Source organism: Balaenoptera physalus (genome assembly GCF_965194825.1).
Source record: "Balaenoptera physalus genome assembly, chromosome: 9".
NCBI classification, from domain to species: domain Eukaryota; kingdom Metazoa; phylum Chordata; class Mammalia; order Artiodactyla; family Balaenopteridae; genus Balaenoptera; species Balaenoptera physalus.
Window position 1 is genome coordinate 2557308 of NC_138888.1, and position 24620 is coordinate 2581927.

The following is a 24620-nucleotide window of genomic DNA, read 5'->3' on the forward strand; positions in this document are numbered from 1 at the left end:
GCCAGAGAGAGGCTTGGGAAGAGGAAGAGTGTCCTCGACGTGTGTGTCTCTAGGCTGAACCCTTATGACTGAACAGGATTGGAATTTTAATTAGGTGTCCCTTAGCCTGTTTACAGATTAGAATTCTTCTCCCCTGTAGCTGGAATGAACACCTTCTGTAGGATGGAGGGCCTTGAAGTCACCTTAAGACGTTAGCCCAGCCCCTGGTGATAAGCACAGCTCCCTAGTCAAATGCTGTGTGTCTGGAGATTAACAAGTGACTTTTTTTTTTTTCTGGTTGCGTTTTGAGGTTGGTGATGGGAACATCACTTCCTTTGGCTGAATCGTAAAAGTTGCACAAAAGTTTGCCAGTTCCCTTCTTTCGGTGTTTACTGAAGGGCTTCCTGAAAGCTAGTGAAACTCCTCAAATTATTGAAAATCATGTGGAGATTTATGTTTAGAAACAAAAAACTGCCAGGCTTGGTGAGTGTCCGTGTAACCGTCCTCACTAAGGAGCTACCGTCAACGACGTCCTGTGACTTAAAGGAATTTTCTTCACTTTCTGCTCCCACAGGGCAAGTGTGACCCGACCTCGCTTGAGACAAAGGCAGCCCCGTCAGCTGAGGTAAGTAGCACTCGCGTTGGCTTATCTTCCTCCATGCAAATATCAGTTACATTTTTTTATTGTTAAACGTGAAGTCTTTTTCAATTTTTTTTGGTTATTTTACGCTGCCCGAAGTCCAGCAGAGCCAGCTGTGGTGTGCTTTCAGAAGAGCACAGCCCTACACAGTACAATGTAAATTCTTTGATGTTCTGCGGGAAAACACAGAAATGCGAGTTGTGTAATAACGTCTTCGTACGGCAGGGGTCTGCCTTGTGCGTCAAACTGGGAAAGTCATCCTGCTTTCCCAGGAAGACTGAGAGTTTTATTCTGAGTCTGTGGGCCACTGGGGGTATAATATATGTGATTTTATGTGCAGCCATTCTTTTAAAACTCTATTACGTGCCTTCACAATACGCTGGCGTTAAAAACAGCAAGTGAGATATCAGAGCAAGACAGGGCTGGGATGCCGGGTGTCGCATGCTGTCTGCCTGGGGATTGGTGGGCTGGCGGCCGGCCAGCTTCAGGACCCTACTGCGTGCATGTTCAGGGTCCATCAGAAGCTTTTGTGGGAATTAGGCCTAAAATGAATTGTTTTAGATGGAGGTAGATTTCTTATAGTATTTCAAGCAGCCATCTGGTTCAAATACTCCCATTATAAGTAAGGAATTTTATGAGGCGGTTTTCTGGGTGTTTTGTTTCTCCAGCTCCCATGATCCCAGCAATAGTAATGCTACGTGTACTAGCAAAGCCGAGGCACCTGTAATCGTCGGGGCTACAGTTTCCCCACAGGCACGGCGGGTACAATGGGCCTGTTCCCTGTAGCTACCAAACAGGTCACAGAAGCCAGGGTTCAGGTCAGGCTTATTTAATTTACGTGATTGCATCAGACTATGTTCTGTTCCTCCTAGACAGAAACACTCCTGGTTTTCGGCATATTGGCATCTTTCTAATAGTCCTGTTTCACCAGCCTTGCCAAGGTGGTGGGCCACCTGGAACCCGTGCAGGTCGGGAGCTGCTCCAAGAAGTGAAGGCTTCTCAGCAACTCACCGTGGGTCTGGGCTCCCCAGGGGCTGTGTGGAGCCCCGGTAATTCCAGGACCTGTATTCCTGGAGCAAAGGAAGCTGGGGCTGTGAGTGGCCGAGCTTGCATTTGGTTGCTGGTATTCATGCAAACAATGCTTATCACTGAATGCCAGGGTGTTACTTTTTACACACTTGGGCTTTTCCTCTCCGGGTCTGATTGTATTTTTGTCAACAGCCCAACACGAAGAATTTGGTTGAAAAAAAGGTCCTCGTACTGTCAGCTTGTATGAATTAGATTTCCTTATTAGACATAAAAATTGTGCCAGTAGAATTAAAAATTAATGATTTTTTTTATATGGCTATATAAAATCAAGGCGGTTCTAATTATTTTAGCTAAGTGACTAGACAGATGTCAGGACTGTTTTGAACTGCGTCCTAATTTGAGTAAACTCAGGAAACAAAGTGAGTTGTGGCACGAAATTGACCTTTATACTTTTCTCATAACCTATTCTTGGTCTAGTTTATAACCTGTTCAAGGAAAAAATAATTAAGCTCTAGCTGGTGATTCTTAGCCAGATGTTATTTGGCTTTATATGGAAGCACACAGATGCGTGAGGAACTGTGTGTCTGGTGGAAAAATCAAGTCTCATCGTCGTACTCATCATCATGATCTGCGTTTGGACCAGCCACAGCGAACAGGAGTGACGTTTCAGGATGAGCACATTGCTCTTTTCTTGGTCGTAGAAATGAACGTAGGCAAATAAAAGGAGTCTGGTGGGTGGTGGGCTGGGTACCGGGGTGTGATAGGGATGCGGGGCCCTTGGGCGTCATTTCCTCTGCAATAGACGGCCAGGCCTACAAGGTGTGGCCTGTAAGAGCCACGGTCGGGACTGGAAAGCTTTTCAAGGAAGGTGGTTGTTTCTGTCAGGCCTGGATCACATCCTAGTCGAGGCTTCTGGGAGCCCAGGAGCAGCTGCTGGGGGTGGCCTGCTCCCCTCTAGGACTCTTAGCCCTCCAGTGGGTGAAAATGCTCGGGCGTGTTTTCAGATCCACCTTGAATATGATGAGCGGGAGTCCCTTCTTATATTGAGGATAAAACCCACAGATCAGACCTGGGAGCACCGTGAAAGTATGCAACAGGTCCTCAGACAGCAGTGAATCACAACAGTCTTCCTTTCCCTCTCTCTCTCCCCCTCTCTCTCCATATGTATTTTTAATAAGACGTTGCAAAACTCTGTGTGAAACAGATTGTTACACCAACTGAGAGTATTAGAGGGGCTCCTGTTTAAAATCCTAACACAGATTTAGCTGCTGGGGTGTGAGCAGGTGCTACTTACAACTTTGATAGGAAATATAATGATATTTTACCAGGAATGTCGTGGAAGCAGCTGATTGGCTGACACAGCGATTAGTCATTTGCATCGTTCACGTGATAAACCCCCCACTGGCCTCCTGTTTAACAGCTAATTGAATTGCCTCTTTCTCTATTATGGTTTCACTCTTTATTTGATTTTATAAGAAGAAATTTAAAAAGGAGACAGAGGAGGTTAAAATTCCAAGGGGAGGATATTTCTTTGCCCAAGCACTCACCCTGCACAGGACAGAAGGGTGGCTTCTTTAGAGCAGCTTCTGCCCCTGTAAGGATGGTTTTGGTCTTTTCCCTCTTTTTTTTTTTTTTTTCTTTACTGCTTTGGAATGAACACACATGCCCTTTTTAGAGAGTGGATTGTTCAGTGAGCTATTGATTGGGTGGAACTGTATAGGAAAGAAAAAGCAATTGTTCCCTCAGTTTCCTGCTGTTTGGAGCAGAGGAATGAGGCCACTCCTGGTCATTACTGTGCAGGACTTGAGGCCAGACTGCAGCTTTACGGGGGGAGACAAGGGCAGACAGACAGTCTTGCACGAAGATGAAGAGCAAGGCCAAGGCTGAGCCCGGACGTGAGGACAGGCCCTGTGCCCCATACGCACCTGTCCACCGCCTGCCTGACATCAGGGGGTGTGTGTGTTTGTGTTGTGCCTGTTTGGTGTTTGGTTTTTTTTTTTTAATAAATTTATTTATTTATTTGTTTTTTATTTTCGGCTGCGTTGGGTCTTCGTTGCTGCATGCAGGTTTTTCTCTAGTTGCTGCGAGTGGGGCTACTCTTCATTGAGGTGCGCAGGCTTCTCATTGTGGTGGCTTCACTTGTTGGGAGCACGGGCTTTAGGCATGCGGGCTTCAGTAGTTGTGGCTCACGGGCTCAGTAGTTGTGGCTCGCGGGCTCTAGAGCACAGGCTCAGTAGTTGTGGCACCCGGGCTTAGTTGCTCCGTGGCATGTGGGATCTTCCCGGCCCAGGGCTCGAACCTGTGTCTCCTGCATTGGTAGGCGGATTCTTAACCACTGCACCACCAGGGAAGCCCTGATGTTGTTTTAATTCCTAATAATTTCTGAAACAATCCATTCTTTTGCCAGATACCTCAATATGCAACTAAATAAGGTGGTGACTCAAACTTAACCCTTTGAAAAGAAACTTAGTTAAAACTCTGCTGGTGTGCGTGGAACACGGTGGCCACTCAATAAATATTGGTGGAATATTAACCCGGCCTCGCCTCTTTTCCGGAATTCCTGGCGAGTGGAGGCCCGGCTGAGACACTCCGGTATGACTACCAAATGTAAAATAGATAACTAGTGGGAAGCAGCCGCATAGCACAGGGAGATCAGCTCGGTGCTTTGTGACCATCTAGAGGGATGGGATGGGGAGGGTGGGAGGGAGGGAGATGCAAGAGGGAAGAGAAATGGGAACATATTGTATATGTATAACTGATTCACTTTGTTATAAAGCAGAAGCTAACACACCATTGTAAGGCAATTATACTTCAATAAAGATGTTAAAAAAAAAAAAAAAAAAAAAAAAAAAAAAAAAGACAGTCCCCAACTGAGTCACAAAGTAGCTTTCAGTTTCGAATTTTGAAAGGGAAGCATGAGCTGGCTGGTTTCTCTTTTCTGTTTTGCCTTGTAATGACCATGCCTTCATCTTCCCATCCAGGACCAAATTGATCCTCTGAGGATTTGGAGCCTTGGAATAAGGGTGACTTTTCTGTTTTACTGCTCCTTTTTCACCAAATCCTTTTCTCGCCTCTGCCTTGAATCCTGAAGCGTGTGAATTGATGTTCACAGGTGTGCTTTGCGTCTTGGTAATGTTGACAGAGGGGAAGGTGATGGGTGATATTAACAAATGTGTGGAGCAGAGGGAATCAGATGCAGGAATCTGGTTTTCAGTCTGTTTTCAGGGACGGAAGTTCTGCCATGGAGCTGAGCTGCCTCCACCTCCACTGACTCAGCTCTGGGTTAAGGCTCTTCCTGCGTTCAGGCCACAGTGGGCGTGTGGACGTCTGTGCAGGGCAGGGGTTACATCCCCCCCGCCCCCCTTCGCAGACCTGGGGCAGGTAAACGAAGGCACATCAGGACTGCGGTGTCACAAGGATGGGTGCAGACATCTCCACGGGGCAGGTGGGGTACCAAGGGATGGTTCCAGAACAGTGGTGGTAGCAGAGGAGATGCCTACAACTAAAAAGAAGCACAATGCAACCTCTGCGCTTTTTTCATTCCCTCCTTGAACAGTCACGAAAGAGACAAATACAGTCTCATTCCTATATTTCTGTAGTTGTTGGACGGTCTCTCCCAATCTGTGTGTAGCTCTTCAGTGGAAACTAGCTAAGTATTCAGAGGCAGATGTGGAGCTAGGAAAATCCTTTGATCGAGGTCATACTTTTAAATTTCCTTTGGGGATATCTGGGAAAAAAACTAAACATTAATTTTAGGGAAAAAGCTCACCCCAAATTTTAACATATTCAGCTACAACTTCCCATCCCCCAACCAAAACTAACAAGATTTACAGGAAAAAAAATCCCCAAATTCCTAAGTTTGTTCATTAAGTTCTGGGATCCCAGGTGATCCTTGTTTCTTCTTCATGCTTTTCTATAATTTCCAAAGAAATTTAAACTACTAATGCAATAATCATATTTTAAGAAATAATTAGCTAAGACTCAAGTCATCCTAAAAATATTAAAATAACTATAGTCATTCGGTGATGATTATATTACAGATGTCTGGGATTTAATAACAGATGGCTAACACTAATATCTTAGATAATTTCACCAACTGAAGGGGAAATTTAGTGGCATTTAGTGACAAAGAGCATGAAAAGAAGTAGTCAATTCATTAACTGACAAGTCATTGCAATTTACTAGGCGGCATAAGAGTTGTCATCATAATTATACACCCAAGCAACCCAAAGGGCTTGAGATTTCTGCTTGACATTTGTAGCTCATGTTGTAAATGTCTCAGTCATAATCATGGCCATAATGACATTGCCCTGTGGCCAACCAGAGAAGGAGGAAGTGCTCTGTTTATTTCTAACAGGCATTAGGACTGTGCCGTCGTGAAGGCCAGTACCTAACTTCCTACTCACTCCCTCCACTCATCAGAACTGTTTACCTGCCATCGGTCAGGCAGCTTCACGGGGTCACTGTTTCCTTACCGTTGTTACTGCTCGTACAGACGAGGGGCTGGAGGTCAGTACAACCAAAAGGTGATGCTTAGTCTTGTGTCTTTCAAACAAGCAGGAAGCTTTTCAGTTCTCTCTTATAAATGCCAGCTCGCCATCTTACACCTGCTACTGCAATTTAGGGTAGCATTTTCTAAATCATGGTCTCTTGGGGGGAAAAAAGAGCCATGGGAAATCATAGCTATCTTTTATAATCTCCTAAAAGTTAAACAAAGCTACTATTGTTTTATTACAAGTTGGCCTTGTATGAGGCTCTATACTAGTGTGCACCCAGCCTGTCGATCCGCGACAGATGCAGTGACTCCAGGGGGGATTAAAAATGTCAGAGTGGGGAGCTGCTTGGCCGGCCAGCCGTACCTGACGCACCTGCGGAATAGCAGCCAGCAGCGGCCCCGGCCACGCCTGGGAGCTTTCCCCAGCCCTTGGTTTTCTGTGGAGCACAGCCTGGGAAACACAACTTATTGGGCTAGAGATGCCCCAGGCCTTACGATGTCAACACCCACGACTGCTTCGACAGAAAGAGCTCTCCATACTCCTTTCTCGAAGGCATAATGTCGCCCTAATCCTGTGATGCTTCTCGTATGATTTTACTTTGGGGTGCTTCCCTTCCTCAGCACACAGCGACCGTTCTTTATACCGTTCGTTACAGCACTGGCTTTGGCCAGTAGTGTGGTCACATTGTAGGATGAGAAAAGGACCAGACCAGAAGCCCACGGACCTGGGGCGGAGTCCTACCCTTGCCCCACTTGGCTACTTGGTAAATATGACTTTGATTAGGCCAGGTCACCTGGCTGGGTGGCTGTGAAAGGGTGGAACTGAACAGGAGATAAACTGTCAGATCTTCTAAGTACTTAGTTTTTCTTCCATATATATATTTATACGTATACATAAACACACACAGATATACTCTCTCTATAAATATATAAATGTGTAGAATACAAATGATACGTTCACAAAAATACAGACATATTTGTTGCTTGTGGTCTCCAGGTTCTTTTCACAAATGTTCCGCTCATATTATTAGAAGTTGCTCATTCGTCATCGAGGATTTCCACTGTACCTTTGAGAGTATTGATCCTCCAGCTCCGGTGCTTGGGGAGGCTCATGGCCCTGACTCGAGCGGGTGGTAGAAGGCCAGCATCCCCCCACCCCCGGTCCTGCACACCTGCTGGCCGTGGGCTGACCAGCCTTCCCGTCGGGACGTCCCCGCGTGTCGGCTTCACCCCTTCCCACCCCCAGCCCTCTCTGTACGCTTGTGACCTACTCTGGTCGCTTCGATCTCACCACAACCGCTCTCATAAGAAGGGAAACGTGCTCCGTGTTGCTAGATCCCCTGCATGACCTCCTAGTACGTTTTCAGCTTGATCTGCCAGCAGCGGCGGTAGCGTGGACCACACTCCCTCTCTGGAACGCCCGCTCCCTTTAGCGGTGGTGGGTCAGGCCCCTGGCTTCCCCTTGCCTTGTGGTTCTTCCTTGTGGGCCCCCTCCTTTGGGTCCCTTTCTTCCACCCATCCCTTACGTGTCCCTAAACCCCAATGTGCTCTCAGCTCCCGTGCGCCAGGGGGGCCATCTGTACCCCTCCCCCACTGGGGGTCACCAGCCCCTGAGCAGTGATCCTCAAAGCGCGGGTGTGACCATGTGCTCGGTGGTAAGACACTGACAGGAGCCCTGGTGTCCGCAGACTCCACACATGTCCCTTCCATTTAGAACTCTGCGTGCTTTCCACTCTTTCTAGCTAAACAGTAAGAATCCTAAAATAAATGACCTTAGAGGAGTTCTTGAAAAGCGTTATGTGTGATATAATCAGTATTGGATGGTGGACATGTGGACCAAAACCGAATCATGAGGTCATAAATTTGAGGAAAAAATCTTTAAAGGACACTTTGCTCTTTCTCAAGATAGAAGGACATTTATATCTCTTGTTTTGTTGACTTTTTTGGTTTTTATTATTCCTTTATTTTTTGTTTTCCTTTAATTTGTTTAACAAACCCTTGTATAATGCTTTTATGTCCCAGGCACCACTCTAAGCACCTTACAAACATTAGCTCTTTAACACTCACATCTGTGTGACATAGTCACCGTGATCGTTCCTGTCCCCATTTCACAGGTGGGAACACTGAGGCAGTTACTGCCCAAGGTCGCACAGCTGAGGGTGGAGCTGAGACTTGGACCTGAGCTCTCCGGCTCTAGGGTCTTAGCCCGGCGATGGTGCTAAGTTGTAGACATTTGCCAAAATCAAAGACGATTTTCTCCTGTGATTTCTTTTGTGGAAGTAAATAACATGTTTACATTCTCTTCATATAACCCTTTGATGACTCAAAAAGAATTTGAAATTACCCTTAGCCTTCACTTTTTCCATGCTAAACAAACGACATCAAGCAGGGTTCAGCTAAGCCTGGAAATCAGAGACTCTGAGGCAAGAAACCGGATTCCTCCTAAGATCCTCCTCTTGCTCCAGGACCTCTAAGTCAGTGGGTCCCAGATTTTTTTTTTTTTTTTTTAGTATGAGACTCCTTGTTTAAAATAAAAACAACAATAATAAATCACAGGCCGCCCACCCACATCACAGTGGTTGCGTTTTTGTTACCCATGCATTGAGCAAAGCTGCATGAATCCTTCAGTGCCTCTACATGAAATGAATTGGTTCATCGTGGTGTTCATATTTGCAGGCTGTACCACGTGTACATCTGAAACAGCATCCGTTCAGCCTACGGAAGGTGACCCAGGTACCGTGTGGTCACCGGCAGTTTGCAACAGTCTCTGTACCCTCAGGTTGGGGGTCGCTGTTCTCTATGGAAAAGTTAGGGGTCCTGGTTGTTTTTTGTTTGTACCTAGAAGTCAGGGCAGAAATGAAGCAGTTTCACAGGCGTGGATGGGGTGGCAAAGAGCTGCTTTTCCTCTGTGGAGTTGTTGATTTACCTGAGACTTGGAAGCTGCTAGGAGTTTTACCAGAGGCTGAGTTTCTTAGGGCCTGGAGTCGATGGAGCACCGCGACACTGGCTGCACCCCGACACAGCCCCGGTGTGCGATGGATACCTGCGTGACAGAGCCCGGCTCGTACGTGGAAAGAGGAGGCAGCTCCCCCAAGGATGCTCTCATTAAAAAATGTTTGTAAGCGTACCTCGTGCTGGGTACTCGGAGAGGTCTGCCACCTCTCCATACACATGCCCACGCGCACACACACACACACACACACTCACACGTACACATACACACAACCCCTGTGGCTTCTGAAGAGAGCTAAGGGATTAGGCCGTCGCGGTTAGTGATCAAGAACGATGCCCTTCCATCCGTTTAGGGTTAGGGTGGCAGCAGCGAAGACGAGGGAGATTGAAGAGGGCAGGTGTGGGTGACATCCCTGTCCCTCCGCCCTACTGCACGGCCTCTTTGGACCTCATTTTCCTTTCCGTGACGCTGGGTGATCTGTCTGTAAGGTTGCTGCACTTCTCTTAGCCCAGATGGGATAGACTCTAATGTTTCATGGTGACCAGCAAATCCCAAATACCAGAGCGTCACGATATGGGGGCTCACGTCTTTCTCGTGGGGTCACTACACCAGGGGCTGCTCTCGGCAGCTGCTCTCACAGGCCCGGGGGTCTAAGAGCTCCAGGGGGCTTCCACGTGGCAAGCCCACCGTCCCAGGGTTCTTTGTTCTAATCACGAGGCTGGGGTGGGGGTCAGGGAGGGTAACTTGTGCCCTTTTAACGTCACTTGCGCTCCTGATCCCAGCTGTGAGGACTCAGCCACGTGGTCCCATCCTAACCAACCCGCCTGCATCCCGGGCCTGGGAAGAGGAAAGACGTGGTGAACACGTGGGGTGGTTTTGGACCCTACAGCTCTGAGATGTCTGTCTGATCCCTTGGGGGCCCAGAGAAATGGAATTCTAGGTTTTGTAAAGGAAGCCACGGCCTGATGCTTCGAAGTTGACATTATGGTGTCATGGAAACACAAAATAGAGGCTTTTTATAGTGGGGATGGTGGTTTATTTCCTGGGCTTGATTGTGCCAGCATTTTTGATTCGGCTGCTGGAGGACAGATGCCCAGTCTGACAGCAATTCCTTTCAAGCAGGGACCAGTAAACAGTGGTAGCTGTTTTTCAAAATAATTTCTTTTAAAAATGTATTTGGAAGATGAGTAAGCCAAGATTGTCGTGACAATTTTCTATGGCATAAAATAAAAGGCAATTTCTTGCTATGGTCACCATGACAACATTCAGTTCACATACTTACACATACCTGCCGTTAAATTCCATTGGCAGTGAAGGGTTTCTATTGCCAAGCCACTAGATCTAACATGACCATGGCTTAGCCAGAGACCAAAGACCCCATCTTTTTGCTAATGCATTTTCCAAAGGACTAAGCCCGAGGTAATTACCTTTTAATTCCTGTGGAAGTTTGAATTGAACTGCAGTTTGGATAGTGTTACAAAGAGTCTGATAATTTTAGGTGGGGGTTGTTCAGACAGATACAACGTTTACTTGGATAAAGGCGTGTTAATCAATTCTCCTATTCGGAGGAAAAAGAACATATAGAATATGTGCTCCAGAAGCAATGGAATGAATGATAAGTTGTTTTGGAAGAACAAATTTCCTGGAATAGCAACCACTTGAGAAACAACAACCGTACTTCAGCCATTTTCATTTGATTGGAAAGATGTGTTTAACATATTAAAGGACGAGATGGGCAGGGCTGTGCACTGCCCCAAATCCGGGCCATTTCTGTCCATTTCAGTCTTGAATATCCTCTTTATCTTCAATTCCTTCTTTTCAGGCCCTATAATTTTATACCAGTATATTTCTACACCCACACCCTTACCCATGACTTCTATCGTCCGTCACCTAAAAAGCTGATTGTTAGTTGGTAGTTTTTTCATATTGCATGTTTAGGTCTTCAGAGGAGGGAGCCTGTTTAGGTATTAAGAAGCAGCTTAAAAAAGGAAACTCTTAACCAGCAAAGGTCCACCTCTGAGCTGCTGCTCTGCTCTCAGAGGTTGCTTTGATGCTGCACCTGGCATGCTTCCAGCTGTACCAAGACAAAGCCTGATGCACAGCCATATAGGGCTGATCCTTCTGGAGGAAACATAGGGATTCAGTTTTCACAGGGAAGGCAAAGAAGATTTTTTTGTCACCCACGTGGGACACACTCCAAGTTGGCCTGTAGTAGATGGAGAGAAAAAGTGCATGTGCATGGGAGAGCGTGCACCTGTGCACGTGTGTGCACGTGTGCATGTGTGAGGGTTGTGTGCGTGCGTGTGCGTGTGCAGGGGTGTGTGTGCGTGTGTGAGTGTGTGTGTCCAGGCGTCCATGTGGAAGGATTACTCAAAGGACTAACACCGGATAACGCCAACCTTGCACAATCCGTGCGCATTAGTTGACCCGGTGCCACCTGAAAAACTAAGCCACCGTTTTTTATTTTGCCCCCTCCTCTCTGTCTCCTTCTCTCAGTGCCTGGGGGTGCCTTTCGCGCTCCGGCAGGTGGCAGGTGTGCTGTGGCGAGGGGCTCACAGCCCGCCCCTCGTGGCGTCTCTGAAAATTTCCCAGTTTTGAACACTTGACTCGGTCCACGTGGACTCCGGCTTCGGCGATTCGGCCGGAGGACCGGTACACCTGTTGAGGCTGCGAGCGCTGCGCGTAACTCTGCGCGGAGACGGACGCGGGCAGCCTGGGGGCTTGTTCTCCGCTCCTTCCCCCCGGTGGGCGCGCAGGCCGGCTGGGTTGCGGCCAGAGCACGGGCGTCCCGCCGCCAGAGCCCCGTCGGCCCCGCGGACGTCCTCTGCCGGGGGAGGGGAGGGGCGGGGAGCGGGGGGCGTGGTCCTGGGCGGCGGCCGGGATGCAGGATGGGAGGAGGCGGCGATGCGGGATGCGGGGCGCGCGATGGCTCAGCCCAGCCCAGCAGCCCCCGGGCTTGCGGACGGAGGATGATCGGGCTGCCGCGCAAGAAGCTGCAGAAACTGTTTCTCAGGAAGGTAGGGCGAGCCCTCGCACTAGAGCTGGGGTCCGGGGGAAGTTTTGACGCTTTTTATTTACTGCTGGGAAACTGATAACGTGACAGATCTTGGCAGGTGAAGGGCAAGTTCGAAAGTTGTTTTCTGGGACAGAGTGAAATTCTGTGTGTCCTTAAACGTGAAAGGGTCGTAGGTCACAGATGGAGGCAAGGAGCAGGTCAGCAGCTGGCGTGAAGGCGGTTTTGCCCTCTTTTTGAGGTCGTGTTACAGCCCGAATGGACTTAATCTTATCGCTCTCGTGTATTTTCACGGTCGAGGGGAACCGGGGCCACTCAGTCATTTTCCTGCAATTTTAAAAGCAAAGGGGAGAAAATGTGACAAAGTTGATGTTTATTGAAGCTGTTACTAAAAGGTAAAGTTTTAGGTGAAGAGAATCAGATTTAGAAGTTTACCCTTAAAAAATTTTTTTTTGCCTTTTTTAGAACCTTTTTTATTGTAGTAAAACATACATAACACAAAATTTACCATTTTAACCACTTTCAGTGGCGTTAAGTACATTCACATTGTTGTGCAGCCGTTCCCACTGCCCATCTCCAGAACGTTTTCCTCTTCCCAAAGTGGAACTCTGTGCCCATTAAATTATAACTCCCCATTCCTCCTGCCCCGCCCTACCGAGTTTGCCCGTTTTTAAGTGAAATAACTCAAACACCTAATAGTCATATGTAATAAGTATGCCTCAGATTACAGTCCAAACCAGGTCATGCAGAATAACTCCTGCAATCTGTTCTCTGGATTTGTTAGAGAAATTACTTTGAATTGTATCTCATATAACTGTCTTTAAAAACGATAGGTATGAAATACAGGGTTTTAAACATCACAGACATACCCAGGGGGTATAGGATTTGTGAGTCATAACACTTTTTTGAAGAAAATCTGTGACTTTCCAACAACGTGCATATAATTTTTTTTAAGTTGGGCAAGAAATGTTCTGATTCTCTTGTTTTAGTAACTATCTCTAGGTGTGCATATGCATATATGCAAACTTGTGGTTAATAAATATTCTTTATTTGTAGATCTGTATGCATGAAAATATAATATTGAACTAAACTTACGTTTCACTTTAAAATCACTCCTGAAATAATATTTCTAATGATTTTATAAAGGGAAATGAAAGTCGTTTCCTCCCAGTTTGGGGGTTAAGAAAACTGAGGCATTAAGGAACCAGGCGCATGTCCACTTTTAGAAGCACGAACAGATCTACTTGTAAAAGCTGCACCCCCTGGATCCCAGCCCCTCACCCAACCCAGCCCTTAGGTCTGCGACGTCCTTACCCTCATTCCCCATGTGGCCCTTTGCTCTGATGTAAATGAACCTCACATCTCTGGGAGTGTTTCCTTATTGATACCCCTTCTTATTCCCAAAGACATCGATAAAGTTAGCAAATATATTCAATAAGAGATTAAAAAGTGAGTAAATGCAGATATTGAGGCAAAGGAAGGAAGGTAGAAACTGGATCTGAAGGCAGAGGCGAGGTCAGAAGGCATAGCAGGCTGGAGGCCAGCTCTGAGCTTGCTGGCTTCCCAGGGTTGGACACAGTGTGAGCTCACACCACAGACAAAAGCCCAGACCCAGTTGTTCGGGTGGACACATCTCTTTCTGTCCCTGAGCCCAGAGAGGAGCATCTCCCGCAGGTCCTCCTAAAGAGGGCACCGCGTAAAAGCAGTGAGCAGTGTGCCTAAGGGTAGCCTCTGCTAAGTGCAGCACGTTTCTCAGTAATGCCTTTTGTAATGCTGTGAATTGTAAGCGGAGGGGGTCAGACCAAAATACAGAGCAGAAAAGCACTTCTATCCAAAGTCAGCTGTATGTGGTTCAGGTAAACCGCTCTCTGGAGAGCTGCATCATCCAGGGACATTTGAAGCCATCTGGATGTCATACCCCCAGACAGTTCTCCATAGCTTTGGGGAGGAAATCCATAAATTTCATTAGGATTTAGCTTGGGTTCCTTGACAAGTACAGGAATGCAGACTCTCTATGTTGCAGGTTACGAGGAGGGGCTCGTAACATTTGGGAGCTGGAAGAGGTCTTAGAAATCACACAGCCCATACACTTCATGTTCTAGCTGAAGAGACTGAGGGCCTGAGAAGTTGAAATGCCTTGCCCAAGATCACAGGGTGAGTGAGTGGCAGAGCCTGGGCCAGACCCGAAGCTTCGGACACCCACTCTGAGCTCTTCCCTTTATCCCATGATGCGGAGGGTTCAGCAGAGCCGCTAGAGGACTGGACGTGTGTCTCCCCGCCTGTGTTAACCCTGTCTGTATTATGGGGCTGCTGACCCTGGAGTGACCGCCCTGTTCCAGCCCCGGGCTAGCTAAGGCAAATTCCAGATCCCTTGCTCAGGAGGGCACCTTCCGTATACAACCCAACCCACCCAGGGCCCACACCCTAACCACTCCCTCTGTGGCGCTCTCCCACTCCAGGCCACCGTCCTCTGCCCTAATCACCCCAGGGCCAGGTACCCGACAGCTGGGGACAGCCCCCGGGAAAGGTTCAAACTCGCCTGTCCTGAGCCTGCTCACCCAGCCTTGCCTGTTCCTTCCCGTGGAAATTGCAGTAAAGGCTCGTGTCTCCGCCCTCCTCCCGCCTCCTGACTGGCCAGCCTCCCTCCGTGGTCCTCCCCACACAGGGAGCCAGGGCCCTCCCTCTTGGGAACTGTGCGTAACAAACAACCTTCTCAGTGGTCATTGTCTCCTGATCCACTGGCCTGGCCATACCTAAGTAATAATAACAAAACCTGAACTTTAAAACACTGTTAGTTGTTTTTGAAACTTTCAGCATGTATGTTGTGGGCAATGAGACGGTAGTAGGACCGAGTTCCTGTAATTGAGAAACCGCTCCAGGTGAGGACGGGCACGGGAGTGACTGTAATGAAAGCAAAGACCACACAGATTCTGCTTTAAGGAGAGGCTGCGGCTGCTGCGTGCCCTGTCCTGCGAGGGGCTGAGATGGCTAACGGCTGGAGGTCAGGGGCAGCCCGGCCTGGGCGGGCAGCAAAGGAGCGCATTACAGGTGAAGTGCGCCGCTGAGCAAAGGTGTCTCCCAGAATTTGGGTTCCTCATCATTGTTGCGTTGGATTACTAGGTTTCTGACACTGATCTGTCTTAAAATTTCAGATAAGTGAGCATCTTCATGTTTTTATTGTTAACCCTTGATAGCCCACGGGCAGATCAGTCCTGGATATTTTTCCAGTTTCATAGATATTGAGGACGGTTTCACAGTCACACTGCCTGTAATAATGATAGGAGCTTCGTGGTAATCACACATCACGTTAACAGTCCAAATGGGTTTCCAGTGATGTGATGAGTTCCCACGCTGACAACAGTTCATGTTTCCCTGTGGGTACATTTCTAAACTGTGATGTGATTTTATTCTTAAAGCCATCTGAATCAGTACGTTTTGTGCTTTTACAACATGAGAAAAGACAGCTGCGGAAGAATGTTTCATAGGGTCAACCCAGAGATGGTGATTTTTATATAAATATAGGACATTTTGTGTTTAATAAAGGATGAGAGGAAAACTTCTGACAGCATCATATACAGCTGTTTTGTGATATAAAGTGTAAGCAAAGTTTTGACTTGCTCGGATTAGGGAGGAGAAATGTAATTGTGTTGTTTTAAAAACGTAAAATTGTGACAGATTTCTACCACATTTAAGAGCCACGAACAGAGATGCATTTTAAAAAGCAGTTTATATTAGAGATGACGTGAAGACAGCTAATCCCAAACATTTGCTATTTGAATTGTTAAAAAGTGGCTGCAGAAATATATGACCCACGTCAAGGAGGAGAGGGCGGGGTCTGCAAAATGTATCCAATAAATATTTGCCAATTTATTGATTCTCTCTTCCCATGTTATCAATGAGAACTTATGTTCCAAGGAAGTTCACAGCAGCGAAGCTTCAGAGAAGGTGAGGAGAGAGGGTTAAGAAGGTCAGCAGCTAGAATCCAGGGAAGAAAGTGTCAATGTTTTTACTGTGGGTGTGATTCCAATAGCTTCGGGCCATCCCTGTGGCTCTTAAAACCCCTTGTTTGTGGCGGTTTGAAAACAGAGTGGAAAGAAACGTGGATCCACTTTCTGTCACGCAGGGCGGTATCAAGAAAATACTGAGACGGCCACTGCCTTGGAAAATATAACAGAGATTTTAAGATATAGGGTCTTTACAGAGATTAATTTTCTGAAGTTGTGGCTAAAGTTTTAGTTGCAAGAGGTTTATTCTGAAATGGACAAAGAGAATCTGGTGAGTCCCGCTATAGAACCGTAAGAGATGGCATCTCTTTGCTGTCCCTGAGGACCATGGTCCACCCCCTCCATAAATACTTACCGATGGGGCACTTGATTTGCACCAGCTGGGGACTAGGGGTACAGCCCTAACAGGCAGGTGGGCTTGCCTTCAGTACCTTACAGTCTTGCGGGACAGTCAGCCCCTGTGCCCTAGATAAATGACGCTCAGGGCCAGGATACAGAAATAGCGTAACTGCAGAAGAGAAGAGTTTGTTTTTAACGCCACGTACCAGGGAAACGGCATCTTGTTTCTGCCCTCTGCAGTGACTACGCCCACAGAATAAACTTCAGGATTGGGCCCCGTGTATCAGAGCAAGTAGGCCAGGTGCAGTTGGCACATGGAAATATTTAGCTCCCAGCAGAATACATGAGGCTCGCTACGAGGATCAGGGATGGGGCCTCGGCAACCCCCCAGGTAAATCATCCCCAAGAGCATCCATCCATCTGGCCCAGAGTTCACCAAGAAATGAACCAACACCAGCACAAAACTGTGGGGAGGATATGGGGCGGGGGGCGGTAATCTCAACAGATAGTAAACGATCTCCAAGGCCAAGAATCGTCCTCTTCTACCATAACCTTATCACTCACTATGGATCTACCATCCTTGAGTTAATTTAAATACTTGATAACTCATCAATATTCCATACCAGTGTCATCTTTTGAAGTAACTCTCTCCCCACAGTTTTGCTATCTACTGCATAAAATGAGATTTCTCTCTCTTTCTGTTTAAATTGTCTTCTTAAACTCAAGTGCCTCCTGCCGTTCTTGAACCTGAAGCTGAGGTTTTCAAAGACTGTCTGTGCTCTAGTTTTCCTTTCAACGTCGTGGGTGTGCTTCACAGACCCACGACTCAGAGGCTGCGCCCCTGTGTGAAGTCTCCATCATGTGTACAGATGGGCCTTAGGTGGGTACTGCCCAGGTGACTAAGGCTAGCCCTGTCTGGAGGGTCACAGATTATTAATAACTAACACAGAAACAAAGTCTTTATTTAAAATGATAAGCATCGATTTGATCTAGTTTCTAATAAATGCGCATGAGCCATTGATGTAGCCTTTAGAGCAAGATTTTTAAAATATCAACAGCCAGGTACAGATTAAATGCCCTCTTGTTTGGACAGGAAAAAAGTGGTAACTCACAATCTACACAGACCCTGCCTGGTCTTGCCTCTCTGTTCTTTAGGGTCTCTTTTTCATGAGATGACTGGCTTCTGCCTTTCGGGATTTTCTTTGCTCCTTGGGTATGACTATGAATGTCACGAAGACCGTTCTGTTTGGTCCATAGATTTCCAGGAGTCTGTGCATCTGTTTGTCTTTGCATAAAACCCCCCAAATCAGCTAAGTATTAGAATCCACTAGCGATACAAAATCCGATGCATCTGGCTTGAGCAAAAAATGGGAACTTACGGGGCTCACAAACTGAAAATTTAGAAATCCGTGATTCAGAGTTCAGAGACACTCTCCATCCAGGCTCCTGGCCTGGGTGGGTTCTTCCCAAGCTCCACCTGCTGGTCGCCAGCTGTTTCAGACTCATGTCCTCACACAGGCAGTCCAGCAGAAGACAGGGCCCTCGTCCCTGCCTGCTGTCAGCATCTGGAATCTGTCACCGAAGGGCAGTTCTCCATGGGGACAGGCCCTGAGACAGACAGGCCCATACCAGCTTCAGGCTCCCCTCTGAGGGTTCAGGCACGTGCTGACCATCTCCTGCAGTGGAGCAGATTGCCCGCAGCGAACCTAGAGAAGTCCTCCCGTGACTGGGGTGGTTGACACAGGACTGTGCAGTCCCCTCCCCTGGAATTCATCAGTCCCCTTGGCCTGTGAGAGTCTCCATCTGATCTCTCCTGGCCAGAGGGTCTTCCCACACCTCACCTACGAAGAATAAGCCGACAACTTTGAAGTCACAACTGTGAAGTTTTCAGGGCAGCGTGGGGTTAGCAAAACCTCCTGCTGATTTGCCAAACTACTGCTGTAATATCTTATTTCTGTGCTGATTCCCCGCTGACCCAAGGAGGCCGTCGTGACCTGTAGCCGCAGGTCTTAAGCCTGGTGAGCTCAGCGGTTTGCTGACACCCCAAGGAAGGACCTTTCACACCTCCAGTGTGGCCAGGATGCGGCCCCGCCTCTGTTTAGGGCAAATAGAATTTGTCCCCTGAGAGCTGTGCTTCCTCTCTGGATGTGATCACACTCTACACAGCAAGAGGGAGATCGCACCCCTGGGCCAGTTTTGAGTGACTCAACGCGGGGAGCTTGGATTTATGGGATTTCCAGCTTCACGGGTCACAGCGACACGGCAGATCTGCTTTTCTGCATCCGCCCCTTCCCGTGGATGGTGCACCTGGAGGACCCTGTGTCGGGACACAGGCTTCCTTCTCGCTGTGGCCACCCCACAGCAGGAGGCCCCACTGTCCTTGTGCTGAGGCAACAAAGACACCCAGCAGGAGGGTCCCTGGCCCGGGAGAGCCGGCGTGAGTATGCACTGGGTGCCTGGTGTGTCCACACTGTGTCGAGGCCTCCCGGCAACCAGAGTGAGCAGGTTTGCCGTGTGAGGACACGGACTCCGTCTCGGGACTCAGGACGGGCGTTCCCGGGGGACGTGGAGGGACACATCCTTAGCGCACAGTGGCCACTAGGCAGCCCCGTCGTCCTGCGATAGTTGTCAGGCGCTCTGGGTACTGCCCGGCGGCATCCTCACTGGGCACCCACGGCAGTACCACGAACGTGCCACGGCTCTTTCCTATCAGCCCCTGTCTTCTGAGTCATCTGTATTTGTAGGCACGATGGATTACCATCTCCACATTTTGTAGATCGTTTTAGACAGTGACCTGCTAGAGACTCTGCCAGGCCTGGAGTCCCCCAGGTGGAAAAGGTGGAAAAGCGCTGCCCGCACAGACCTGCGAGCTTGTAGTGCTCACAGCAGCAGCCCTGGCCGTGCCCGCCTGCTCCCTGAATGAGTGGCCTGCAGACACTCAGCAAGCGGATCCAGTCCTTGTTAGGGGCTGAGCTGTGCCCTCCAAAGTCCACATGTTAGAGCCCTCACCTCCTGGGCCTCAGAATGTGACCGTATTTGGAGAAGGGACCTTTGCAAAGGCGAGTAAATTAAAATGACGTCATTAGGGTGGGCCCTAATCCCACAGGAGTAGCGTCCTTATAAGAAGGGTGATCGGAGCATAGACACGCACAGAGGGATGACCATGTGAGGACGCAGGGGGAGGACAAGGAGAGAGGCCGGAGAAAGCAACCCTACTCACACCTGGGTCTCGGACTTCCAGCCTCCAGACTGTGAGACGAGGTGTCTGCTGTCCGAGCCCTCAGTCTGGCTGTTTGTTACGCAGCCCTCGCTGACTCATGCAGTGAAGAGTGCTGAGCAGGAAGGCAGAGGGCAGGGGGTGTTCCCACTGCCAGGACGCATCGCCCAGGAGGTTGGGGTGGTGGCCCCCCTCCCGTGGGCGCTGCGTTCAGTCTGCAGCTGGAGTCCAAGTTCAGGCTCCAGTCACTGAACGCACTGGGGTGATGCCCCTGCGTCCTTCTGTAAGCGGGGACGGAGCACGGCCAGCAGGACCCCCATTCTCCCCGTGTTCGCGGCCTCGCCCTTAAGGACACGCGGTGTGTCTGAGCCATCAGGCAGGCGGACGCTGCCCCAGCCTCTCCGGCCGAGTCGTCATGCCTGCGCCCCTCTACCTGCGGCTCCGGCTATCCGTGGGGCAGGGAGCCGGCCCTGTTCTTTCTCCTGCCCCTTGTCGCAGAGGCCTGTGTTTTGAAAGGCAGGAAGTACGCCTGGGACGCTAATTGCTCCAGGGGCCTCCCCAGGCGACGGGCTCACCGTGGTTGCCAAGCTGCCCTGTGTTGGCATCAGGAGCCACCATGGCCCACGACCAGCCTGCCTGCCCAGCTGAGGGGGCGGGACCCCGGCCCAGGCCTCAGGGAGCCACCGCGGCTGCAGGGGTGTGTGTCCTCGGGGACTTTTTAAAGAGCAAAATACAGGTCAGTGGACGGGGTTTGCTAAGCGCAGGGGGCTGTGTGCCGGGAGCGGCCGGGTGGTGCTTGGTGTTTACCCCGGGATGGAGGCGCAGGAACCACCTGTAGAAATCCAGGTTCTCAGGGGGCAGGTAGAGATGCCCAGACTTGGAATGCTCTGATGTCTGAGGGCCCCAGCCGGACAGGCCTTCTGACAGCAGGAGCTGGTGCGCGAAGGAAAATATTCAAAACTCCCATGTCCCTCTGAATCTCCATTTTCTCTATTTCTGCCTCTAAGGGAGACCAGGCCAAGCCCAGATGGGGGGCCACGGCCTGCGTGATGTGGGCCTGGTTTGTACTGGGTCCCATGGTGGGAAAGGTGAGGAGGGATGGGGAGAGGCCCCCTTGCAGTGTCTGTGCCCATAGGACGGTGCACAGATCCGCCCAATAAGTAAAAGCCTTGTCAAATCCTTGTGCGGGTCTTGTTGTACCAAGGGTCCCGAGGGAGCAGGATGGCCCCCCCCCCCCCAACCCCCACCCCCACCCCGGGTGCAGGGGGCATAGCGTGCTCTCCGCAGAGTCGCAGGGCCGTTGCTGTGTCACCCGGGGGCCACTGACCTCCTCTGCCTGTTCAAGTATGCACGGCCAGAAGCATCTGCCCGATGGTGGTTTTTGGTTTTTTTTTAATTTTTTATTGGCATATGGTTGATTGACAATGTGGTGTTAGTTTCAGGTGTACAGCAAAGTGAAGCGGTTATACATATACATATATCCAGGCTTTTTTTAGATTCTTTTCCCAGATAGGCCACTGCAGAGTATTGAGTAGAGTTCCCTGTGCTATACAGCAGGTTCTTCTTAGTTATCTATTTTCTATACAGTAGCAGATGGTGGTTTTATATCCCACACGCCTTAGGACGCGGGCTGCGGTGAAGCACCGGAATTCGGAATCCACTTAGATTCAGGCCTGTTCTGCGCTCTGCCTGGGTGTCTGGCTCTGTGGTTTCCCGTGGGTACTGCTCTCCACGTTCTCCGCGCGGGGCCAGTCCTGCCATGTGGGCCGAGGGGTCCTCGCCTGCCACGTGGCCTGTGAGCCTGAGATGCTGGGACATAAGCTCTCCAGGGCGCCTTCCTGGAGGTGGTGGCTCGGTCCTCAGACGGTGCCTCGAGGTTCCCTGTGCGTCCCGTCGTGGGGATGACAGCTCAGCCCCGTGCAGGAGGGTGGTTCTAGTCTGCCCTGGCTCTGGACCTGCCTACTTTCTCAGAGAAATATGCGGAAACAAAGTACAGAAAAGCCAGCTCGGGTGGCAGTGCGAACAGATCTTTCTTGTCTTCTTTTTCCCTATCAGAATAGTCTTTGGGGAAATATATTAGCTTTTTTTTTTTTTTTTTTTACAATTCCTTAGCTCCATCACAAATGTCTTGGGGAGAATTCTGGCGCTGCCGGGCGGATGGCTGGTCGCGGTCTATCCCAGCGCCTGTATCCCCAGCAGCTCCGCTTCCTTCCGGGACCCTCCGTGGTGTTGGGGTCTGTGCGTGTCGCCCCACCGTGTGGGTGCAGGCACCACCTGGAACGCGGTTCGTCCTTGTCCTCTCATTTCCCGGGTGGAAATGACATTTGAGTCAGCAATTCATTAAGTGAACGTTGTGAGAAGTAAAAGTATACGGCGTGGGACAGTGACGCCGTGGAGAAAGTGAAGGGCAGGGAAGGAATAGAGCCGGGAGGGAGGCTCAGGCGCGAGTGGGGGGTGAGCGGTGCGTGCCGGTCCGGGTGGAGCCACAGGCACCAGCACCTGGAGGACGGTGGGCTCCGTCTCCGCCCTCACGCGGCTGCTGGGTTGGGCCCTTCCTCACTCGCACACGCGGGGTGGGTGTGAGCAGTACATGAGCCATCAGCACATTCTTAATGACACGAGGGTTCTAATTATCCTGATTCAATTAGGTGGTGTGCTCATTAGGGGCTGTTGAGTTATTCACTCAAGTGCCAGCTTATGTTTGTTTTTGTGAGTTTCCATTTTCAATTAGGAGGAAATTAAATTTAGGGACCTGTAAAGGATGATTTGACATTCAGCATCTGAACTCAGATATAACACTCAGTACCCACCACGCCAGAGTAACATAGGGTACATTTGCTTCAGATCGTGTTAAAATCAACCAGAGCCCCCTTTGAAAACCTCTTCAATCCCACCTGCCACCCAATCCCTGCCAAAGGCAGCCACTGGCTTGAATTTGACGTGTGGTCGGTCCCTCTTCTCCACATCTTTGCGTTTTAAAGCATACGTATAACCAATCTGTGTATAAACAGCACGTGGAATTGTTTTATGCGTTTTCAGCATTTCATCAGTGGAATTACAGTGCACATGTTTTTCTGCCACTGCCTTTTTCCTTCAACATGTTACTGATTGTTTTGTCTTTCCCCTTGATGGGCATTCACATTATCTCCAGTTTTGGGCCGTTAGACACGGCTGCAGTGGCAGCCCGAGTTTCCTGCAGTTACAGCCATAGGAGTGGAATTGCATCGTAAAGTATGTACATTTTCAACCTTATTAGGTGCTGCCGATTGCTCTCTATTTCAGTTTCTACTAAGTGGGAGGACTTGATGTCTTCAGACTTTTTAAACATTTTGTCAAACTAGTGCATGAAATATTTTGTGTTTCTCTGTTACTGGTGAGGTTGGGCATTTATTGAAATATTTTGTTGACCATTCTGGTTTCCATGTGAATTGTCTGTTCACGTCCTTTGTTTATTTTTCTGTTGGGTTATGTCTTCTCCTTAATGATCCCTGACGTTCTTTATAAATTTTAGACACTCATCCCTTGTCATTAAGGCTGCAAATAACTTCACATGGTTTGTTGTCTTTAACTTTGTCTGTGTGTGGGGTCTTTTGCAATACGAAGGTTTTGAGCTCTTCAAACCCATCAATATTTTTGTTGTTTTTCTCTTTGTCATTTAAGAAGTTTTTCCTACCTAAAAACATAAAGACCGTCTCCTTTTTCTCCTAATACTAAATTATTGTACTAAATTTGGTTCTGTGTATGGTGATATAGGAATCTAATTTTATTTTTCTTGTAGAGAGACAGTTATTCTCTACGGATCCATTGAACAGTCCATCCTTGAGTTGCCTCTTTTTCTCTCTGTACATTTTAGGTGCTGTGAGCCCCTTAGCCACCAGGAAAGTAAACAGATTATTAGGCTGAAAATTATTTTTGACGTAGGCACTAGGACACGTGATCATTCTGAATCATAGTTTTCAACAATGCTGGACTGGAGTCACATCGTTTCTTAGGCTGCAGAAGAAGAGGCATTGAATGTGGACCCGGCGCGGGGCAGATCGCACCTGGTTTCTGTGTTGTGCGCACACCCCGCACTCTGCGGGGAACAGAAACCAGGAGGGGTTCAGAGGTGTCTTAGGGGCACCCTTCCCCCACCGGCTAGAATGTAAGGGCCTTGGACGTGGGCCTCGGCACTTGGAGCAGGCCTGGCCCTGGAAGGTGTTCCGTAAATATTTAGTGAATAAGTTCTCGTAAAGCATGTCCTATAGGAAACAATGAAGGAACTGGTGTCGTAACAGGCAGGAAAGAGCACAGTAAAAACAGGCTAGGTTCCCCAATACTTGGCCATTTTGTGGAGAGGGGCTCTGGATACCGTGGGTCCAGTGGGTAGAGGCCGTGGGGAGGGGCGTCTGGTTCACACGAAGCTCTTCTCAGATTTGGAGCCTTCCCAGGATGCAGTGACTCAGCTAAGTGGACCTGTGTGTCCCGTCCTGGGGGTTTACGTGGGGCGGCCTTGGCCAGAGGCGGGCTGTGCAGAACTGTGAGTGTCCTCTGCGATCTTGGCGGTCCCCAGCCTGAGGCTCCCGGTCAGTCAACAACAAGCTCCTTCTCTGTCCTCTGTGGACTTTACAGGGTCCGTGCTCTTCTGTCTCAGTCACCTGACTCAGGTACAGTGAAACCTTAAGAAATGCAGCCGATGGACTCCCGGTCTGGTCTAATTGGCGGCGCCCAGTTTTTAGAGAAAGCTCTAATAAGGATGTCCCTGATTAGAAGCTAGAGTATTTTCATAAATGTTTAGGGTTACGCTCTTGACCTAACAATCATGTTCCAGTGTTCCATTTGGGGATCCTTATACCTAGTGGGTTTCTTGGAGTTCATAATTCTATCTGACCAAAGATTTTTTGCATCACAGCTTTAAGTGACTTGCAGGTTTAGAACTATTTAAATATGGAATAGCACTGTGAAAAATATC

The 24620-nt window shown here is 49.0% G+C and overlaps 1 protein-coding gene across 2 annotated transcripts in view; it reads left to right on the top strand.

Annotated features, from left to right (window-relative positions):
- Positions 1-24620, top strand: part of RPS6KA2 (ribosomal protein S6 kinase A2) — a 372586-nt gene that overhangs the window by 68464 nt on the left and 279502 nt on the right. Inside the window, exon 3 of one of the 2 annotated variants that reach the window (XM_082475550.1) lies at positions 554-604. In XM_082475550.1, the coding sequence (XP_082331676.1) occupies positions 554-604 (51 nt within the window). Of the gene's footprint in view, positions 1-553; positions 605-11979; positions 12114-24620 lie in introns of those variants that run through there. The other variant, XM_082475551.1, reaches the window with a different exon arrangement.